General features: G+C 43.8%; 1 protein-coding gene across 1 annotated transcript in view; it reads left to right on the forward strand.

Moving 5' to 3' along the window:
* ptprs (protein tyrosine phosphatase receptor type S) overlaps window positions 1-24,004 on the forward strand; it is a 240,208-nt gene that overhangs the window by 97,651 nt on the left and 118,553 nt on the right. The window contains exons 3-5 of the mRNA XM_062960704.1: window positions 12,159-12,304; window positions 13,247-13,388; window positions 21,160-21,348. Coding sequence (XP_062816774.1) covers window positions 12,159-12,304; window positions 13,247-13,388; window positions 21,160-21,348 — 477 coding nt within the window. The remainder of the gene's footprint in view (window positions 1-12,158; window positions 12,305-13,246; window positions 13,389-21,159; window positions 21,349-24,004) is intronic.

A 24,004-nucleotide genomic window follows, 5' to 3' on the forward strand; every position in this document is an offset into this window, starting at 1 on the left:
AAAGAATAAACACACACACATGCTAGCAGTGCCCGGCCACGCATTGCTGTGGCGTATGGGAATCCTTTGTTGGCCAGGTGGAATAGCACTGAATAGCCTTGTTCGCTTTGGATCACATTGGGAAGGGTGAACACCCTTGTAGTGTTTCTGTCTATGCCCCTTTTGATGTTTTCACCTCACTTTCTGTTCCTGTGAGGATTGAATTTTGAAAAATTTGGCTTGTTGTGAAACTTGTTGTGGTACTTAAGGCATAAGTTCCAATGAATCAGTCGGGCCACATATTTGTGCCTCTGTTTGTAGTCTGTCTGTACGATTTTCTTACAGCAGCTGAGGATATGATCAATGGTTTCGTCGGTTTCCTTGCACAGACTCCATTTTGGGTCACTGGCTGATTTTTCGATCTTGGCCTGAATGGCCTTTGTTCTGATGGCTTGCTCCTGGGCTACAAGGATCAGGCCTTCTGTCTCCTTCTTCAGGGTCCCATTCGTGAGCCAGAGCCAGGTCTTCTCCTTGTCAGCTTTTCCTTCAATTTTGTCAAGGAACTTTCCATGCAATGTTTTGTTGTGCCAGCTGTCAGCTCTAGTTTGTAGTGCGGTTTTCTTGTACTGATTCTGCTCTAGTTTGTAGTGCGGTTTTCTTGTACTGGTTTTTTGTCTGCTGTGCTTTGAGGAGTTTCTGATTTTTGACTTCAATCAAAGCAGGTTCTTCACTTTGCTTTACATATTCTGCCAGGGCATGTTCTTCTTCTTTGACTGCTTATTTTACTTGCAAGAGTCCTCCGCCACCTGATCTTATTATTATTGTTATTATTGGTGTCCCTCACCGCTCATGGCGGGGTACAGCGTAGTAGAAATTCACGCGAACCCAAGACTTCCAAAATCCCCCATCTTGATAATCTGGAGTGTTGATTCCTTCGTGCGTAAATCCAGTGAGGGTCTTCTCCCCTCTTTCTTTCTTTCTATCTTGCGTTCGTGAGGACTGCATCTCCTCCTCTCCTCCTGCCTCTCCCCTTGGTCTGCTCCTTCCTTCTCTCGCTCCCTCCCTCCGCGGCTTTTCTGCCCAAGGACGCCAGATTCAGCTTATGCCGAGTGTCACCTTGCATCATGACTTGATCAAATTAAATCGAGCCGCAGTGATGTCATTCCCCCCACCATCCTTTTCCAATTCGGTGTGGTTTTGATTTAAACAGAGCAAACAAAGTAAAGACTAGCTCTATCAAATACAATCCAATCATCATCATCATCATCATCATCATCATCATCATCTATATATATAAAAGGGTAATGAAATTTCGGCCTAGGACAAAACAACAAAACTACACATCCCAGAAACACTAAACTTGGCAGCACAACCCCTCATCCATGCCTCTACGTTCATACAACAAAAAGCTCCAGCTACTCCAGAAAACGGCCAGGCTTTGAGACTGCAAGGCTATTCACTGCTATTCCACCTAGCCAACAAAGGATTCCCATAAGCCACAGCAACGCGTGGCCGGGCAAAGCTAGTCTATATATATAAAAATGTATTGTGCATTTTTCCCATGCAGTAAACAACAAAACCACCGAACCAAATCACACCAAATTTGGCCACAAAAGATATAGCCATCCAATCTATGTCTTTCAATAAAAAAAATCTAGAAAAATAAAGTCCAAATAACAGAAAACCCCCAATTGCTTACTGCGCATGCGCAGAGGTCCCCCGGGAACTGAAACAACTACATTACCCAGAGGACCTCATAGCTGTGCGCGGAGCCTAATGGCACTTTTAAAAATGTTGCAGCTTCAAAGCCAGGCTGCCCCCTAACCAGAGAGATCCTCCGTTGACCACCTTGAATACCACTGAACAGCCTTACAGCTTCAAAGCCCGGCTGCTTCCTAACCGGAGGGATCCTAATCACCAGACTACGCCACAGCAACGTATGGCTGGGTACAGCTAATAATAATAATAATAATAATAACAACAACAACAATAATAATTCACATCATCCGAAAATACATCACACAGTCCTAGACACTTGGGAAGTGTTCGACTTGTGATTTTGTGATACGAAATCCAGCATATCTATCTTGTTTGCTGTGTCATAATAAAATAATAATAATAATAATAATAATAATAATAATAATAATGACTTTATTCTTGTACCCCACTGCCATCTCCCCAAAGGGACTTGGGGTGGCTTACATAGGATTGGCCTGTGTATATATTCCTAGAGTTGGAAGGGACCCCAAGGTCCATCCTTCTGCCTGGCAAGAGGACACAATCCCTCTCGACAGATGGCCATTCAAACTCATAAAGCATTGAGAAAAAGCGCTATAGAATCATTGAATCCTAGAGTTGGGATCCCAAGGGCCATCCGGTTCAGCCCCCTTCTGCTATAAAGGAAGGCACAATTCGATCCCTCCCGACAGAGGAGGGGAGCCCATCACCATCAATATTATTATCAAAGATTATTTATTATTGTAGAATTCTGGAGTTGGAAGAGATCCCAAGGGCAGTCAACATTATTATTGTTTTTACTATTATAGAGCCGTAGAATTGGAAGGGACCCCAAGGGCCATTCAGTCCTCATCTCCATTTCTAAGCCAAAGAGCCTGAGTTGTCCATAGACACCTTCTATGTCATGCAGCCTAAACTTTAGACTTAGAGTTGACCTAAGTCTACCTGGTCTTTGGAAGTGTCTTTGCTTACCTATGGCCTTATGAGACTGTCTAGATGGTCTTTGAAGGTCTCTTTGCTTAGCTACGGCCTTATGAGACCATCTAGATGGCTTTTGGAGCTCACTTTCCTTACCTATGGTCCTATGAGACCATCTAGATGGTCTTTGAGGGTCCCTTTCTTAACCTATGGTTTTATGAGATTGTCTAGATGGCCTTTGGGGGCCCTTTTCCTTACCGATAGTCTTATGAAACCATCAAGATGGTCTTTGAGGGTCCCTTTCCTTTCCTATGGTCTTCTGAGGGCCTGATGAGATCATCTAGATGTGCTTTCATTACCAATGGTTTTATAAGACCATCTAGATGGTCTTTGGAGGTCTCTTTGCTTACCTATGGTCTTACAAGATTGTCTAGATGATCTTTGAAGGTCTCTTAGCTACGGCCTTATGAGACCATCTAGATCGCTTTTAGCGGTCACTTTCCTTACCTATGGTCTTATGAAACCACCTAGATGATCTTTGAAGGTCCCTTTGCTTATCTGTGGTCTTCTGATGGCCTGATGAGACCATCTAGATGGTCTTTGAGGATCTCTTTGCTTAGCTACGGCCTTATGAGACCATCTAGATGGCTTTTAGAGTTCACTTTCGTTATCTATGATCTTATAAAACCACCTAGATGGTCTTTGAAAGTCCCTTTGCTTATTTATGGTCCTTTGATGGCCTGATGAGATCATCTAGATGGCCTTTGAGGGTTCCTTTCCTTACCAATGGTCTTATGAGACCATCTAGATGTTCTTTGGAGGTCCCTTTGCTTACCTATGGTCTTATGAGACCATCTAGATTGTCTTTGGGGATCTCTTTGCTTAGCTACGGCCTTATGAGACCATCTAGATGGCTTTTGGAGGTCTCTTTGCTTAGCTACGGCCTTATGAGATCATCTAAATGGTCTTTGAAGGTCCCTTTCCTTATCTATGGTCTTCTGATGTCCTAATGAGATCATCTAGATGGGCAACGTCCTTGCAGACGGCCAATTCTCTCACTCCAGAAGCAACACCGGTTGCTCCTGACACGAAAAAAAAACCCCGAAGGAAAATTAAAATCCACATTTGCTCTGTCAAAACGACGCCAAGCCCTTAGGACAAGTGGTCTCCGCCGAAATTCATGTAGATTTTTTCCCCTCTTTTTTTAAAAAAGGCAAACATATAAACAAAACACCAATTCTTTCCTCTGCCCACATTTCCCCGTGACAGAGAGTCCACAGTTCGAATCCCTCCATCAGTGGGACGGAGGCATTTTTAACATGCCATTCTTTGCTCTTTCAAGATGTGCTTTGACTTTGCGGCTAAATGTTCTGTTCCCAAAGTTTTCTCTTTGTGTCCGAGAGAGATAGAGAGAGATTTTTAATTCCCTTCACTTTTTAATTGACATGGTTGTGTTTATTTTAAGATGTTTTATGTTTTAATTTATTTATTTATTTGCTACATTTATATCCCGCTCTTCTCACCCCGAAGGGGACTCAGAGTGGCTTACAAATCAAATGTACATACAATATATTATTAGCATAGCACAATATAAGCATTATATATTACTATATTGTACTATATATGATTATACTGTAATATTATTAGTAATATTACATGTAATATATAATTAATATTATTATATTGTATTATTATTCGTATAATATTGTATTACATTATAATATTACTACTGATATTATATGTATATACAATATATTATATATTTATAAATGTCCGGCCACGTGTTGCTGTGGCTTATGGGAATGCTTTGTTGGCAAGGTGGAATAGCAGTGAATAGCCTTGCAGCCTCAAAAGCCTGGCTGTACCCCGGCGCTATTGTGGTCGAGGGGGTTGCTAGGAGACAAAGTGGGCGGGGCCTAAAAGGAGCAGGGCCTACCCTTCTGACCAGAAACCAGGGTTGAAAACGGCTCTTCCTCCTTCTCTAATTTGGACTTTATTTTCCAGTTTTTTGATTGAAAGACATAGATTAGATGACTATGTCTTTTGTGGCCAAATTTTGTGTGATTTTGTTCGGTGGTTTTGTTGTTTACTCAGCCCTACAAACGTACATTACATTTTTATGTATATAGATTGTATATTATATTGTGTATATATATATATATATAAAAAAATTACCATAACACATTGCTATGGCACAAAAGACAAGATGGAACTATCTTCCTGGCTCAAGTGATGTTTTTAGGGCTTGTCCACATGTGAATCCCTTCGGGGAGATGAAGGCAGATTATAAGAAATATATTATTATTATTATTATTATTATTATTATTATTATTATTATTATTTTATTATGACACAGCAAACAAGATAGATATGCTGGATTTCGTATCAAAAAATCACAAGTCGAACACTTCCCAAGTGTCTAGGACTGTGTGATGTAATTTCGAATGATGCGTGCAGATCCCAGTCGGGTGGCCTTTTGCAGTTGGCAGATCGTGATTTTGTCAATGTCTATTGTTTCCAAATGCCGGCTGAGATCTTTTGGCACAGCACCCAATGTGCCCATCACCACCGGGACCACCTGCACTGGTTTCTGCCAGAGTCTTTGCAGTTCAGTCTTGAGGTCCTGAGAGCGGCTGAGTTTTTCCTGTTGTTTTTCATCAATGCGATTGTCACCTGGGATGGCAACATCAATGATCCAAACCTTTTTCTTTTCCACAACTGTGATGTCTGGTGTGTTGTGTTCCAGAACTTTGTCAGTCTGGATTCGGAAGTCCCACAGTATCTTTGCGTGCTCATTTTCCAAGACTTTTGCAGGTTTGTGATCCCACCAGTTCTTTTCTGCTGGGAGGTGGGACTTGAGGCATAAGTTCCAATTAATCATTTGGGCCATGTAGTTGTGCCTCTGCTTGTAGTCTGTCTGTGCGATTTTCTTACAGCAGCTGAGAATGTGATCAGTGGTTTCGTTGGTTTCCTTGCACAGTCTGCGTTTTGGGTCATCAGCTGATTTTTCGATCTTGGCCTGAATTGCCTTTGTTCTGATGGCTTGCTCCTGGGCTGCAAGGATCAGGCCTTCTGTCTCCTTCTTCAGGGTCCCATTCATGAGCCAGAGCCAGGTCTTCTATTATTATTATTATTATTATTATTATTATTATTATTATTATTAATTGCCTTTGTCCTGATGTCTTGCTCCTGGGCTGCAAGGATCAGGCCTTCTGTCTCCTTCTTCAGGGTCCCATTCGTGAGCCATAGCCAGGTCTTCTCCTTATCAGCTTTTCCTTCCATTTTGTCAAGGAACTTCCCATGCAATGTTTTGTTGTGCCAGCTGTCAGCTCTAGTTTGTAGTGCGGTTTTCTTGTACTGATTCTGCTCTAGTTTGTAGTGCGATTTTCTTGTACTGTTTTTTGTCTGCTGTGCTTTGAGGAGTTTCTGATTTTTGACTTCAATCAAATTATTATTATTATTATTATTATTATTATTTAATGGCCCCGCCGTCAGAGCCACTGATGAAGATATCGAACCACTGCTTGGCTTGGGACGAACCATCTCTAAACAAGGGGAGGCTTGGAGAAGCTCTGGCTTATTAATTATGCAGAAAGTGCAAAATTAAAAAAAAAAAAAACAACCTGGCTCCGGTTGCGTTTAAAAGACGGAGCGAAACCCTTTTTGAATGGGGAGCAAGGGCTCCCCAAGGCAGCTGAAATTTCTCTGGCAACTTCAAAGGGCGATAAATTATTCAAGCAGCGCCTGCCATTTGCGTCTTTCTTTCTCTCCCTTCCTCTCTCGTTCTCTCCCTCCCGTTTCTTCGTGTTCTGCTCTCAAGTCAATTAAAGATATTTTCTATTCTTTTTCTAAAAAGGGGTTCCTTTTTTTGATTCAAACGAGGATAGCTTCCACTTCCTCCAAATGCATATTCATAAAAATATCCCGCTTTTTTCCTCCTCCTCCTTCTTGCACAGAGATGTTTTCCTTTCTTCCCCAAATCAATGCGCAGAAACCCGAAACATCTGGGCAAAGAATGTCAATGTAAGGACATTTATTTGCTGAGTTTTGGATCATAGTGTTGGAAGAGGGCTCATGAGACATAGAGTTCAATCCTCAGCATCCCGAGCCTCTATGGAGATGATGATGATGATAATAATAATAATAATAATAATAATAATAATAATAATAATAATAATAATAATAATAATCCTAGACACTTGGGAAGTGTCCGACGTGTGATCCAATACAACAGCCAGCAGTGTCTGCTGTGGACTCATCTTGTTGTGTTTCAAATAATAATAATAACAACAACAGCAGTCCTAGACACTTGGGAAGTGTTCGACTTGTGATTTTGTGAAATGAAATCCAGCATATCTATCTTGTTTGCTGTGTCATACAATAAAATAATAATAATAATAATAATAATAGTAGTAGTAGTAGTAGTAGTAGAGTGTCTGCTGTGGACTCATCTTGTTGCGTTAATAATAATGATGATGATGATGATGATGATGATGATGATAATCTATATATATAAAAATGTAATGTACGTTTGTAGGACTGAGTAAACAACAAAACTACTGAACCAAATCACACCAAATTTGACCACAAAAGACATAGTCATCCCATCTATGTTTTTCCAACAAACAAAAAAACGTAGAAAAATAAAGTCCATAGCAACACGTGGCCGGCCACAGCTAGTAATCTATAAATCTCTAAATTATTATTACTATTATTATTCCCCATCACGTCTCTGGACAGTCAGTTGCAATACCAAACTACTCTTTCCGAAATATACTCTCCTGCAGCTTAAAATTATTATTATTATTATTATTATTATTATTATTATTATTATTATTATTATTATCGCAATGTTTTCTTTTGATCAAGCCACAACCAACTTGAGATAGCCCAAAGTTACAATATTAAAATCAGCTACATGAAATATTATTATTATTATTATTATTATTATTATTATTTATTAGTGACATTTATATCCCGCCCTTCTCACCCTGAAGGGGACTCAGAGTGGTTTACAAGTTATATATACATACAATATATTATATTATTAGTAAAGCACAATATAAGCATTAATGTAATTTATTGAATTTTTATTATTATTTATTTATTTATATTTATTAGTGACATTGATATCCCGCCCTTCTCACCCCGAAGGGGACTCAGGGCGGCTCACAAGTTATATATACATTATATTATATGATATTATTAGTAAAGCACAATATAAGCATTAATGTAATTTATTGAAATTTTTTATTATTTATTTATTTATTTATTTATTTATATTTATTAGTGGCATTTATATCCCGCTCTTCTCACCCCGAAGGGGACTCAGGGTGGTTTACAAGTTATATCTACATAAAATATATTATAAATAAATAAATACAGTGGTGTCTCCACTTAAAGCAGAGACCGTCCCTGTCATTAATAAGGATTCAGCTCTAAATGTTAAGCTAAAAGCAGGCTCTTAAAAAAAAACCCAAATAAACCTCCAAGAGGCCATTAGCGGCCTATTTAAAAAAACAGATCGGGAAGGAGACATATTATGTATATTCCTTGTCGGGGATTTTTATCTTGTTTGCTTGGGTTTCGGCTCGGGGACGGCGGCGTTGCTGAGAGCGAGTCTATAAATCTCGCAAATAAATTAAATACCAAGCCAGGTACGCTCAACACCTTCCTTCTTCACAATCTCCGGCTTTGTATAGAAAATCCACTTAAACATTAGGAAGAACTTTAGACCTATTCGATGGTGGGATATGCTGCCTTGGAGTCTGGCGGAGGCTGGATGGCCATCTGCAGGGAGGGATTGCATTGTGTTGTGGCAGAATGGACTGACTGGCCATTGGGGTGCTTTCCAACGATATAGGAATAATATCATTATAGATTTTATATGTTACCTCCACCACAGACACCTCAGTGTTTCTGACTTCTATACTTTGAAAATGACTACAAATAAAGTATTATTATCTATCTATATATATAAAAGAGTGATGGCATCAGGGCAGCGGACAAAACAACAAAACTACAGACCCCCCAACCTCGAAATTTGACAACACAACCCATCATCCACTCCTCTAGGTTGATACAACAAAAAGAAAAGAAAAATAAAGTCCTAATTAGAGGGAGAGGAATAATTGTTTTTATCCAATTCCTGCCAGTTAGAAGTCTAAGCTCCGCCCACTTGGTCTCCTAGGAACCCACTCAGCCCAGGGGACAGGCAGAGTTAGGCTTCACTTTGGCCTCTTCCACAGATTATCTAAAGCCCCAGCTTCTGCCAACCCAGAAGTTTGAAAACATGCAAATGAGAGTACATGAATAGGTACTGCTCCAGCGGGAAGGTAACGGCACTCCATGCAGTCATGCCTATGGCCACATGACCTTGGAGGAGTCTACGGACAACGCCGGCTCTTCGGCTTAGAAATGGAGATGAGCACCAACCCCCAGAGTTGGACACGACTGGATTTAACGCCAGGGGAAAACCTTTACCCTTTACCTTAACTACAGACCCTCCACCAAGACTCCACTTCTGAACACAATCAGACTCATGGGCCATTTGAAATCGCCCATGAATTTTTTTCCGTGTCAGGAGTGACTTGAGAAACTGCAAGTTATATACTAGAGATCCTATTATAGGAAGGATAATAATATCCACAATAGCTTTGACGATGTGGTGCATGAATTAGAACCAGACATCTTGAGGAGTGAGGTTGAATGGGCCTTAAGAAGCATTGCTAATAACAAGGCAGCAGGAGATGACGGGATCCAAGTTGAACTGTTTAAAATTTTGAAAGATGATTTTTTTTTCGTGTCAGGAGCGACTTGAGAAACTTGGCACACAGACTCCTATGACTCACTCAACCTATTGGATCGGTTTGAGGGGACTGACTCACCAGAGTGGGAGTTGTAGTTCACCCTACAGTCAGAGAGCACACTTTACCCCATCAATGATGCATCCAGAGCAAACTTGCCCAACGTAAATAACTTTAAGCACTGATGGGAGTTTCTCGGGGTTCACGTGGCATGATGTGAGTTGTAGTTTACCCACAACCTTATGCATTTTGTACAATTAGAAAATTGGCTTTTCCCTTAACACACCTAAAATATAATAAAAATGATGTAACGGCATCAAACAAATGTGTGTTTGTATATATGTATATGGGGATCTTTGGCCGTAAAGAAGTGAGGGAGGCAGCAGAATGGGGACTGAACCAAATGGCAGGCCTTTCTGGGCTTGGCGACACCGCGTGTCTCGAACTCCAGCCCTCCGCAGGGCCTCCAGCGTGTTCTGTTCCCGTCACTAGATTCAAGAGAACACGCCAAACATGCGCGCCTGACAAGAGAGGTGAGCTTCATCGCTACGGTTGGCATTATCCGCTCCGATCTGCGTCGGCTTCGGCTTGGAGCCGATCAGAAAGGCTGCCTACCGTTCTTGCGGGTGTCTCTGCACCGGAGAATAAATGCACCCCGACATCCCTCGAACTGCCAGAGTTCGATGTAGCAGAATCCTCAGAGTGAGTCAAGTCAACTTGATTTATACCCCGTCCCATCTCCCCTTGGGGACTCGTAGTTTCCCAAGGCCTTTCTACCAAAGAGGACCAGTGTCCCACCAAACTTACAACTTATAACTCGGTGGCACAATGGTTAAACTCTTGTGCCGGCAGGACTGCTGACTGAAACGTCTGTGGTTCAAATCAGGGGAGCGGGGGGAGCTCCCGTCTGTCAGCTCCAGATTCCCATGCAGGGACATGAGAGAAGCCTCCCATAGGATGATCCAGGCATCCCCTAGGCAACGTCCTTGCAGGCGGCCAATTCTCTCGCACTAGAAGCGACTTGCAGTTTCTCAAGTCACTCCTGACACAAATTTAAAAAATCATCTTTCAAAATTTTAAACAGTTCAACTGGGATCGTGTTGTCTCCTGCTGCCTTGTTATTAGCAATGCTTCTTAAGGCCCATTCGACCCGTCATCTCCTGCTGCCTTGTTACTAGCAATGCTTCTTAAGGCCTATTCGACCCGTCGTCTCCTGCTGCCTTGTTATTAGCAATGCTTCTTAAGGCCCATTCGACCCGTCGTCTCCTGCTGCCTTGTTATTAGCAATGCTTCTTAACGCCCATTCGACCCATCATCTCCTGCCTTGTTATTAGCAATGCTTCTTAAGGCCCATTCGACCCGTCATCTCCTGCTGCTTTGTTATTAGCAATGTTTCTTAAGGCCCATTCGACCCGTCATCTCCTGCTGCCTTGTTATGAGCAATTCTTCTTAAGGCCCATTCAACATCACTCCTCGGGATGTCTGGTTCTAATTTACGCACCACATCATCAAAGTTATCCTGGATATTATTATCTTTCCTATACTAGGATCTCTAGTATATAACTTGCAGTTTCTCAAGTCGCTCCTGAGACGGAAAAAAAAAATCTTTCAAAATTTTAAACAGTTCAACTGGGATCCCGTCGTCTCCTGCTGCCTTGTTATTAGCAATGCTTCTTAAGGCCCATGCGACCCATCGTCTCCTGCTGCCTTGTTATTAGCAGTGCTTCTTAAGGCCCATTCGAAAAGTCATCTCCTGCTGCCTTGTTATTAGCAGTGCTTCTTAAGGCCCATTCGAAAAGTCATCTCCTGCTGCCTTGTTATTAGTAATGCTTCTTAAGGCCCATTCAACCTCACTCCTCGGGATGTCTGGTTCTAATTCATGCACCACATCGTCAAAGCTATCCTGGATATTATTATCCTTCCTATACTAGGATCTCTAGTATATAACTTGCAGTTTCTCAAGTCGCTCCTGACATGAAAAAAAAAAATCATTCAAAATTTTTCAACAGTTCAGCTGGGATCCCGTCGTCTCCTGCTGCCTTTTTATTAGCAATGCTTTTTAAGGCCCATTCAACCTCACTCCTCGGGATGTCTGGTTCTAATTCACGCACCACATCGTCAAAGCTATCTTGGATATTATTATCCTTCCTATACTAGGATCTCTAGTATATAACTTGCAGTTTCTCAAGTCGCCCCTGTCACGAATAAAAAAAATCTTTCAGAATTTTAAACAGTTCCGCTGGGATCCCGTCGTCTCCTGCTACCTTGTTATTAGCAATGCTTTTAAAGGCCCATTCAACCTCACGCCTCAGGATGTCTGGTACTAATTCACGCACCACATTGTCAAAGTTATCCTGGATATTATCCTTCCTATACTAGGATCACCATTGAATAACTTGCAGTTTCTCAAGTCGCTCCTGACACTAATAATAAATAATAATGATTTTTGTAGAACACTGCCACTTTAATTGACATGGCTACATGCTATGAACACTCAGGAGGTGTAGTTTTGACAAGGTCCTCCACCTTCTCTGCCCAAAAGTGCGGTTATCTTGTCGGACTACAAATCCCAGGGCTCGGGGGAAAAGTTTGGGTTTTCAGGAGGAGGGGAACTACGTATACCAACCCCAAATGAAAACCACCATTCCCCCCATTGTTGCTAAGCATTGTGAAACTTCCCCTTACCCTATCTTCTCCTTTTCCCCCTTCTTTCTAAAGGTCCTCCGGTGTTCGTCAAGAGTCCGGTGGACCAGATCGGGGTCTCGGGTGGAGTGGCCTCCTTCGTGTGCCAAGCCACTGGCGACCCCAAGCCCCGCGTGACCTGGAACAAGAAGGGCAAGAAGGTGAACTCCCAGCGCTTTGAGGTGAGTAGCATTGGATATTTATACCAGTTCGATAACGCTTTTAACTATTGCAAGTTACTTAAATATCTATTATTATTATTATTATTATTATTATTATTATTATTATTATTATTATTATTATTGATACACAACAAGATGAGTACACAGCAGGCAAGATCACTATGCTGGCTTTTGTATTGGATCCCACCTCAGACACTTCCCAAGTGTCTGGGACTATGTGATGTATTATTATTATTATTATTATTATTATTATTATTATTATTATTATTATTATTGATACACAACAAGATGAATACACAGCAGGGAAGATCACTCTGCTGGCTGTTGTATTGTATTCCACGTCATACACTTCAAAGGTGTCTAGGACTATATTATTATTATTATTATTATTATTATTATTATTATTGATACACGACAAGATGACTACACAGCAGGCAAGATCACTATGCTGGCTTTTGTATTGGATCCCACCTCAGACACTTCCCAAGTGTCTGGGACTATGTGATGTATTATTATTATTATTATTTTATTGATACACAACAAGATGAATACACAGCAGGGAAGATCACTCTGCTGGCTGTTGTATTGGATTCCATGTCATACACTTCCCAAGTGTCTAGGACTATATTATTATTATTATTATTATTATTATTATTATTATTGATACAAAACAAGATGAGTACACAGCAGGCAAGATCACTATGCTGGCTTTAGGCCCTGCACCCATTGTGCCGACCACCACTGGGACCACCTTTAATAGCTTGTGCCAAAGTCAAACCAAACAAAATCTCTTATTAGTAAAAATCTCCACTTTGGGTCTTGATCAATAGAGAGAAGTGGGGTAATAATAATAATAGTATTAATCACTAATAACGATAGTAGAATCAATCAGCTCAAAGGGACTGTCTGATCCTCAACCTCCCATTTCTCTCTCTATTTCAGACCATTGAATTTGATGAAGGTGCCGGGGCGGTCTTGCGGATCCAGCCCCTCCGGACCCCCCGGGACGAGAATGTCTACGAATGCGTCGCCCAGAATTCGGTCGCCGAGATCACCGTCAGTGCCAAGCTCACCGTCCTGAGAGGTAAAGAACATCCCGAAATCGGGCAATTTGGGGACCTTTGGAAAAAATCACCAACTCCTTTCTGCCATTAAGAAAGACCCCATCCAAGCCCTCCCAACAGATGGCCATCTAACTTCAAAACCTCCATGACACACATCCCACTCTCAAGGAGCTCTTCTCATCAGGATGTTCTTGCTAACCTTTAGCTGGAATCTCTTTTCCTGCCGTGAGAATCTGTTTCTCTTCATAATATTTATACATGTTGTGTTTCCTTTCTCTTCTCAAGCTAAACCTCTCCAGTTGTCTCAGAGGTAGTCATAGTTTCCAGACGAGGGGTTCCCAAACTAAGGCTCTCCAAGGTTATTGACCTGGCCCTGTCTTAAACTTTAGACTTAGGGGTCAACCCTAAGTCTACCTGGTCTTTGGAGGTCTCTTCGCTTACCTATGGTCTCATGAGATCGTCTAGATGGGTTTTGAGGGTCTCTTTGCTTACTGATGGTCTTATGAGACCATCTAGGTGGTCTTTGAGGTCCCTTTCCTTACCTATAGTTTTATGAGATTGTCTAGATGGCCTTTGGGGGCTCCTTTCCTTACCTATGGTCTCATGAAACCATCTAGATGGTCTTTGATGGTCCCTTTCCTTATCTATGGTCTTCTGATGGCCTGATGAGATCATCTAGATGGCCTTTGATGGTCCCTTTCCTTACTGATGGTCTTATGAGACCATCTAGATGGTTTTTAGAGGTCTCTTTGCTTACCTATGGTCTTATGAGATCATCTAGATGGCCTTTGAGAGTCCCTTTCCTTACCGATGGTTTTATGAGACCATCTAGATGGTCTTTGGAAGTCTCTTTGCTTACCTATGGTTTTATGAGACCGTCTAGATGGCCTTTGAGTGTCCCTTTCCTTACCGATGGTCTTATGAGATCGTCTAGATGGTCTTTGAGGGTCACTTTCTTTATGGTCTTCTGATGGCCTGATGAGATCATCTAGATGGCCTTTGATTGTCCCTTTCCTTACCGATGGTCTTATGAGACCATCTAGATGGTTTTTAGAGGTCTCTTTCCTTACCTATAGTCTTATGAGATCGTCTAGATGGTCTTTGGAGGTCTCTTTGCTTATCTATGTCCTTATGAGACCATCTAGATGGCTTTTGGAGGTCTCTTTCTTACCTATGGTCTTATGAGATCGTCTAGATGGTCTTTGGAGGTCTCTTTGCTTATCTACGGCCTTATGAGACCATCTAGATGGTCTTTGGAGATCTCTTTCCTTACCTATAGTCTTATGAGATCGTCTAGATGGTCTTTGGAGGTCTCTTTGCTTAGCTACGGCCTTATGAGACCATCTAGATGGCTTTTGGAGGTCTCTTTGCTTAGCTACGGCCTTATGAGACCATCTAGATGGTCTTTGGAGGTCTCTTTGCTTAGCTACGGCCTTATGAGACCATCTAGATGGTCTTTGGAGGTCTCTTTGCTTAGCTACGGCCTTATGAGACCATCTAGATGGCCTTTGGAGGTCTCTTTTCTTACCTATGGTCCTATGAGACCATCTAGATGGCCTTTGAGGGTCCCTTTCCTTATCTATGGTCTTCTAATTTTGAGGGAACCCTTTCCTTACTTGTGGTCTTATGAGACCATCTAGATGGTCTTTGGAAGTCCCTTTCCTTACTTGTGGTCTTATGAGACCATCTAGATGGTCTTTGGAAGTCCCTTTCCTTACTTGTGGCCTTATGAGACCATCTAGATGATCTTTGGAGGTCTCTTTCCTTAGCTATGGCCTTATGAGACCATCTAGATGATCTTTGGAGGTCTCTTTCCTTAGCTATGGCCTTATGAGACCATCTAGATGGCTTTTGGAGGTCTCCTGCTCTAGACCTTTGGCCATTTTGGCCCCCATCCCTGGACCCCTTCCAGCCTGTCAATGCCCTTCTTGGATCGTGCCGCCCGCGTTTCCCAGATGGCCGTTGCCTTCGAGCCTTGGCGTGCCTGGCAATCCGTGTTGCGGCGGCGTTGGCAAGCGCTTGCGTGTCGGCCCAAGAGGGACTGAGAAACAGCGGCGCATGGCCCCAACAGCTGCCACCCTCATTATGCGCCGTCACAGGCGGCTTCGCCTCTCCCCATTCACCCCACAAGCGTGCAGCTCGTTCTCTCCCTCTCTCTTTCTCGTAAGGCCTCGTTAGGCCACTTGTTAATTGCTGCCGCACACTGCTTGAGCAAAACACGACGGTCATGGTGAAAGATTGGAACGGATGTTCTTTGTTTTCAAGTCGCGAGACAGTGATCCACAGCAATGGATTCCAATGGCAGGAAAAGAGATCTCACCGAAACACTAGCTTGGGTACCCGGCATAATAATAATAATAATAACAACAACAACAACTAATAATAATAATGGGTGCCGTGCCAAAAGATCTCAGCCGGCATTTGGAAACAATAGACATTGACAAAATCACGATCTGCCAACTGCAAAAGGCCACCCTACTGGGATCTGCAGCATCATCCGAAAATACATCACACAGTCCTAGACACTTGGGAAGAGTTCGACTTGTGATTTCGTGATACGAAATCCAGCATATCTGTCTTGTTTGCTGTGTCATAATAAAATAATAATAATAATAATAATAATAATAATAATAATAATAATAATAATAATAATCTCTATATATAAAAATGTAATGTGACGTTTTACTATGGAGTAAACAACAAAACCAATGAACCCAATCACACCAAATCTGGCTACAAAAGACATATTCATCCAATCTATGTACAGTAGAGTCTCACTTATCCAACACTCGCTTATCCAATGTTCTGGATTATCCAACGCATTTTTGTAGTCAATGTTTTTAATACATCGTGATATTTCGGTGCTAAATTCGTAAATACAGTAATTACTACATAGCATTACTGCGTATTGAACTACTTTTTCTACCAAATTGGTTGTATAATATGATGTTTTGGTGCTTAATTTGTAAAATCCTAACCTAATTTGATGTTTAATAGGCTTTTCCTTAATCCCTCCTTATTATCCAATATATTCGCTTATCCAACATTCTGCCGGCCCGTTTATGTTGAATAAGTGAGACTCTACTGTATTTAAATAAAAAACCTAGAAAAATGGTCCTAATTACAGTGGATGAGGAAGAGCCTTTCTCCCCCTAACTTCCAGTCAGGAAGGTAGGCTCCGCTGCCTTTAGCCTCATCCACTCTGCCTATAAAATACAGATTATCCAATTTGAACTGGATTATATGGCAGTGTAGACTCAAGGTCCTTCCACACAGCTATATTACCCATTTATAATCTTATATTATCTGCTTTGAACTGGATTATCTTGAGTCCACACTGCCCTCTAATCCACTTCAGTGTGGATTTTATAACAGCTGTGTAGAAGGTGCCTCATATACTCTAGTTCTAAGCAGATAATACAAGATTATAAATATAATATGTAATAATTACTGTGGTATAATAATACAGAACAATACAATCTCCAAAATCGGGACAGTAGATAAAGAGCAACACTCTGAAAACAGGGGAATTGCAGAAAAGAAACAATTAAGGCAGTTAACACCTCCCAACAAAGGATTCCCCCAGGCAGGAAGCAGCCAGGTTTTGAAGCTTCAAGGCCATTGAATGCTGATCAAGGGGGCTAATTGCAACATTCATAGCTGCCACACCGAGATGCTTTGTTTCATTGCAATGCCAAGAGAAAGAGACGGAGAGCGAGATTCCCCCCAAATGCAGACGCCTGCCAAGGTTTCCTCTGCGTTTGTCCTTCTTCGGACTCTGCTCCGCTCCCTGTTTTTTCTCAGACAGATTTATCCGTTTGACCTTTCCTTGGCTTTCGGGGCTGCCGAGATCGACTTCCCTCTTTCCCCGGTGCCAGACTCATTTGTAACTGCTGGGAGCATTAAAGAGGACAAAGACTGAATCCATTAACCTCTGCGTTTGCACAAAGGAGCCAGGGAGCGGGGGTGTGTGTGTGTGTGTGTATATATATATATATATATTCATCTTTTTATTCTCCGGATCCTTTACCCTCCCTTTCTTTTTTGTGCTTCCAATGTCTTTCTTCTATCTCCTTCAATGCTTCCTAGAGCTGAGAGGGAGCCCTAGAGGCCATCAAGTCCTGCCAGGGAGGAAGACACAATTAAAGCCCTCCCAAAAGATGACCAACCAGGCTTTGTGTTTCTGCAGAAGTATATTTTTGGTAGAAATGTCTCTGTTAGCTGCACAGTTTGCACTCCACATTCGTTGCAGTTTGGGCCAAAAGCTCACCACGAAAGTCCAAAACCACAAAATTGTATCGAAGTCCCTAGAGATTTCATAGTTACAAGGGACCCCCTCCCTCAAAGCCCATTCAAAGTCCAACACCATTCAAACCCAATCCAAGAGATTTAGAGATAGGGAGTCCCAACACCCTTCCAAATAAAAGGACATTAAATAAATACCAGAATCATAATGGAAGGACTATCTAGTCCAACTTCTTTCTGCCAGTCAGGAAGACACAATCCAAGCCCTCCCGACAGATGAGCTTTTGAGAGATGTGTTGTCAAAGGCTTTCATGGCCGGGATCACATGGTTGCTGTGTGTTTTCTGGGCTGTATGGCCATGTTCCGGAGTATTCTCTCCTGACGTTTCGCCCACATCTATGGCAGGCACCCTCAGAGGTTGTCGACACCAAAGCTTCCAGCAATTGAGAAGAAAACATTGAAGGGGCAACTATGCTGTAGAATGAATCCCAGTCTCTCTTGGAAGTTCGATAACTCAATCAGTGTGGGTGCGACTATTATGCGAGGAAAAAAATATGCCTTCAATCAATTTGACGGCCACCATTGTTGTGGACTCTATAGATCTTTCTTGTCCGTTCAGAAGCACTGGATCCAGATAAATAATGATGATGATGATGATGATGATGATGATGATGATGATGTGTTGTCGAAGGCTTTCATTGCCGGAATCACACGGTTGCTGTGTGTTTTCTGGGCTGTATGGCCATGTTCCAGAAGTATTCTCTCCTGACGTTTCGCCCACATCTATGGCAGGCACCCTCAGAGGTTGTCGACACCAAAGCTTCCAGCAATTGAGAAGAAAACATTGAAGGGCAACTATGCTGTAGAATGAATCCCAGTCTCTCTTGGAAGTTAGATAACTCAATCAGAGTGGGTGCGACTATTATGCGAGGAAAAAAATATGCCTTCAATCGATTTGACAACTGCCATTCTTGTCCGTTCAGAAGCACTGGATCCAGATAATAATAATAATGATGTGTTGTCGAAGGCTTTCATAGCCAGAATCACACAGTTGCTGTGTTTTTTCCATGCTGTACAGCCATGTTCCAGAAGTATTCTCTCCTGACGTTTTGCCTACATCTATGGCAGGCGTTCTCAGAGGTTGTTAGGAGGCCTGCCATAGATGTGGGCGAAACGTCAGGAGAGAACACTTCTAGAAGCTCCTTCTTTGGAAGCTTTTAAGCAGAGGCTGGATGGCCATCTGTCGGGGGTGCTTTGAATGCGATTTCCTGCTTCTTAGCGGGGGGTTGGACTAGATGGCAAAAGTCGAAAGCGCCAATATGGAGGGATAACCGTCATGCTAAGCACATGTCTGGTGCTCCAGTGGGAAACCTCTTCTCATTGACCGCATCTTCTCACTGTTTATGATCTGAGATAGACCATTCTTGTACATAGAGGATTGGTTTTGAAACCCATAGGAATTCAATGGCACCTTTTTGGCGACCCTGATGGGACCCCAATGTGACAGCTGTCTTCCTGATCATGCATATCCCTGCAACGGGTGCCCCGCCAGTATGTTCATACATGGCAACAGCCCTGTCGGGTTGGATGGGGGTTGCTGTCACGAAGCGGGCGCCTCACCCACCCTGAATGCGCGAGGGATGCGTCGGCCTCTGGGAGTCTCCTCCTCCTCCTCCTCTTGCTCTGTCGCCAATCTCATCTCCAATCTCATCACGCCCTGTGGCCGCCGTTGTTTTAATTAAACTCCGAGGAATTTGCACAATGTGCCACCAAGATTAACATTTTTGTTTAATTAGAAACGCTCGGTAATAAGAGTTGTCGCACGTCTCCCCCAACCTTCCTTGCCGCCGCTCCCCCACACGCCACATCCAGCACATGCGCGTACGGACAAGATGCACGCCCTCGTTGTCAAGAGAGGCCCGTTTTCCTTCTCTCGGCAGATTAATTAGTTTGTGCAATTAACAAGTGTGGGCTCAGGCCAAGGAGAGGGGGCTCGGAAGGGGCACCGTGGGACGCATTCGGCGCATATTATCCTATGATGTCACTTCCAGCCAATCCGGCGCAAGGCCTCAGTGGCTTCAATTCAAAACACTATAACCAATCATCGGTTTGTGTCTGAATTCTATGCTTATGCGATTATGAAAGGCATACGGATAGGAAGGCAAGGCAGATGATAAGATGAATAGTTTGAGAAAAAAAACATAGCTCCGCGTGCCTGACATGTGCATGGACATACAGGTGCGGTTGATTGAAATCTATATATATAAAAATGTAATGTGATGTTTTTACTATGGAATAAACAACAAAACCACTGAACCCAATCACACCAAATTTGGCCACAAAAGACATAGTCATCCAATCTATGTCTTTCAATAAAAAAAACCTAGAAAAATAGTCCAAATTACAGAGGATCATAAACAGCAAGATAAAAAGCGGTCAATGAGAACTGGAGCACCAGAAATGTGCTTAGCACAACGGTCATCCCTCCATATTGGCGCTTTAGACTTTTGCAGATTTGATTATCTCTCAGAATTTCCAGGCTGTATGGCCATGTTCCAGAAGTATTCTCTCCTGACGTTTCGCCCACATCTATGGCACTAACTCTAAGGATGCCTGCCATAGATGTGGGCGAAACATCAGGAGAGAATACTTATGGAACCCACAAATGGGCTGCCAGGACTGGGATGGGTGGAGTTACAAGCTCTGAAGCAGGGCTGAGCTTCTATCCCTGACCTGAGGTGCCTGCCAGGACACAGTGGGCAGGGCTAGAGGAGGGGGTGGGGCCTCTTCCCAAGTGCCTGACAAGGCTGAACCTCTATACCCCACCCCCGTGTTCTAACAAGGGCCTCAGGGGAGGTATACAGAGGCTCAGCCCTGTCTCATGCTCTTGAGAAGAGGCCCCCATCCCTACCCCCGCCCTTTAGTCCTAAAAGCCTCTCAAGAGAGATATAGAGGCTCAGCCCTGTCTTGTGCTCTTGGGAAGAGGCCCCGCCCCCACCCCTAGCCCCGCCCTTTAGTCCTAAAAGGCCTCTCAGGAGAGGTATAGAGGCTCAGCCCTGTCTCAGGCTCTTGGAAGGAGGCCCCACCCCCTTCCCTAGCTCCACCCTCTGTGTCCCAACAAGCGCCTCAGGAGAGATAGAGATTCTCAGCCCTGTCTTGGGCTCTTGGGAAGAAGCTACACCCACTCCTCTAGCTCCACCCTCTGTGTCCTAACAAGCACGTCAGGTGCTCAGTCCTGTCTCTGGCACTTGGGAAGAGACCCCACCCCTCCCCTGGCCCCTCCCCCGTGTCCTAATAGGTGGCATCACCACCCCCCTGGATCGCTCCAGCACCCACCAGGAGGCAGTAGCGCCCACTTTGGGAATCACTGATATAAACTATCCTTAACTATTTCGTTGTCTTTGCCATGTGCTTTGAAGTTACGTAAACCACCTTCGACCATTAGCATGGTTTACCCTTAATGTCCTGCATTTGGACCCCCTTCCCTGACTTCCTCCAGGGTCCGTTTCCTATTCTGACCCGTTTCCGTTTTGTTGTTTTTCACAGAGGACCAGTTGCCACCGGGCTTCCCAGTCATTGACATGGGGCCCCAGCTGAAGGTGGTGGAGCGCACTCGGACGGCCACCATGTTGTGTGCGGCGAGTGGGAATCCGGACCCCGAGATCGCCTGGTTTAAAGACTTCCTCCCCGTCGACCCCAGCGCGAGCAATGGACGCATCAAGCAACTGAGATCAGGTAGGAGAGGACAGGGCCGAGGTGAGCCTTTCCCAGTGTTCAGAACCCGGAGTGTATGAAGCTAGTATGCCACTCTCTTGCTGTTGCCGTCATCGAGACTGATTGTAAATCTATGCAGTTTTCGTTTGGAGGGTGACAGGGAACGACTTTCTTTGGTCTTGAGCATTCACCAACTCCCTCTTCTGAGTGTTGTTTTTGGACCTTACTACCACTATTAACATTTGAAGCAAAACTGACCACTTGCGGCGTTCAGGTAAGTCCGTCCGCTAATGCCGGAGAGGGTCTTCCTCGCACAGGATTTTGTAAGACTCGACGAGGAGACAAAACTTTGGGTGCGCCTGAACAGTTTGATGGAATCATGGGATTTGTAGTTTGTTGATAAGTCAACGACTGTCGAACAACAGTTCACTTAATTCCATACCTTTGAATCCTGGCGGCAAAAGTGGTGTCAAATTAATAGACCAAATAGAGTAGAGTTCCGGTTAACCGACTTACGGTTATCCGACGTACCGTATTATCCGATGTACCGTATTATCCGACGTACAGTATTATCCGCCTGGGACACTTCCCTAACCCGACTTGCTGGGAGGGATAATAGAGCCTCCCTATTATCCGTCAGTTCCGGTTATTCGACATTCGACCCACCCGTTGATGTCGAATAACCGGAACTCTACTGTAATAATAATGATTATAATAATAATTTTATTTCCTACCTGCCTCTCCTCGTGCCTCGAGGCATTACTTTGTGTCGCCACATCCTCAGACTTCTGCTCCCAGCATCCCTGACCATTGGCCAAAGCAGCTGTGGATTCTGGGAGTTGAAGTCTCAGAATGCATAGAGTAAGGTTTATTATCGGGTGCGGGTCATACCAGTAACAACAACAACACGAGCAGAAGTGACTGACAATGGACATTAATTTCCTTTCGATTCTTCGTTGACTTTCAATCTGGCCTTGCATCCCCACGTTCTTCCGTTAGCGTTGTGTCATGTTCCTCAAAGACGTTCCAGTTTTGTGTTGGTGTGTATGTATCCATTTTTCCCATGTGACAGCCTCCCTAAAAGTTATCCTGATCTTTAACCAAAATATCTTCTTTCTTTCCAATGACATTTTCACTTTTCAGCCAGGCGGGATATAGGAAAACAACCCGTCTTGTACGACAGGTTTTGCTCTAGTTGACACCTCTTGAACTGCCATGGCTCAGTGTTATGGATTCCTGGAAGATGTTATTTAGCAAAGGGAGTTGGTGTATTACCAAACTACTGTTAGGATTTTCTGTGTGTTAGGAAAACTACCCAAAAAACAGCAGAGCATCCAAAAATATGCAGAGACAGGATCCTTATAGTTGAGCATTCAGCTCACAGCACGCAGAGCGTGAAGTGCCATGTGGCTGTAAATATTTTAGAGCTTAGGAGGCAAAGATCCAGAGTTCAGTCTTTTAAAAGATTTATTTACAAAAAATAATACTGTATTACCAAACTACTGTTAGGATTTTCTGGGTGTTAGGAAATCTACCCAAAAAAACAGCAGAGCATCCAAAAATATGCAGAGACAGGATCCTTATAGTTGAGCATTCAGCTCACAACATGCAGAGCATGAAGAGCCATGTGGCTGTAAATAATTTAGAGCTTAGGAGGCAAAGGTGCAGAGCTCAATCTTTAAAAAGGTTTATTTACAAAAAATAATAATAGTAAATAACTGGGTCCTAGCTTCTCTAACTAACCCCATCTCTCTTAAGGTTCAAAAGAGAGGGAAAAATCACCAAGCATTACACAAGCAGAGAGAGATCTTAATAGACACAGCACACACCAAGATGAAAAAGAAGTAGTCCAAAGCAAAAGGCATGCACCTGCAAAGTATCAATTCTATATAACCAATCCGAATGAGGACAGAAACAGATAGGAGAGAGGAAATACAGTAGAGTCCCGCTTATCCGACTTCCGTTTATCCGACACTCCGTATTATCCAATGGCAAATGTCCTCCCTCGCTCCCAGGAACCCAGCCAGGTGAATGAGCGAGGGATGGAGGGTGGGCGAGTGAAGGAGAGTGGCAAAGTCCCTCGCTCACTCGCTCGTTCCTTCACCAGGCCGGGCCCCGGTGCTGCCGGGACCCAGCCTGGTGAAGGCGCGAAGGACGGAGGGTGGGTGAGGAACGGAGGTCGGGCGAGTGAAGGAGGGCAGCAAAGACCCTCGCTTGCTCACTCACTCGCTCCTTCACCAGGCTGGGGCTCAGTGCTGCCGGGACCCAGCCTGGTGAAGGCGCGAGGGACGGAGGGCGGGCGAGTGAAGGAGGGTGGCAAAGGCCCTCCCTTGCTTGCTCTCTCACTCACACACTCACCTCACCAGGTCCCAGTGCTGCTGGAACCCAGTCGGGTGAGTGAGTGAGGGACGGAGGTCAGGCGAGTGAAGAGGGGTGGCAAAGGCCCTCGCTCGCTCACTCACTCGCTCACTCGCTCCTTCACCAGGCTGGGGCCCGGTGCTGCTGGGACCTGGCCTGGTGAAGGTGCGAGGGACCGAGGGCGGGCAAGTGAAGGAGGGCGGCAAAGGCCCTCCCTTGCTCGCTCTCTCACTCATTCACTCATCCCACCAGGTCTCGGTGCTGCCGGAACCCAGCCGGGTGAGTGAGCAAGGGACGGAGGGCGGGCGAGTAAAGGAGG

The sequence above is a fragment of the Anolis carolinensis genome, unplaced genomic scaffold, assembly GCF_035594765.1.
Source record: "Anolis carolinensis isolate JA03-04 unplaced genomic scaffold, rAnoCar3.1.pri scaffold_7, whole genome shotgun sequence".
In the NCBI taxonomy this organism is placed as follows: Eukaryota; Metazoa; Chordata; class Lepidosauria; order Squamata; family Dactyloidae; genus Anolis; species Anolis carolinensis.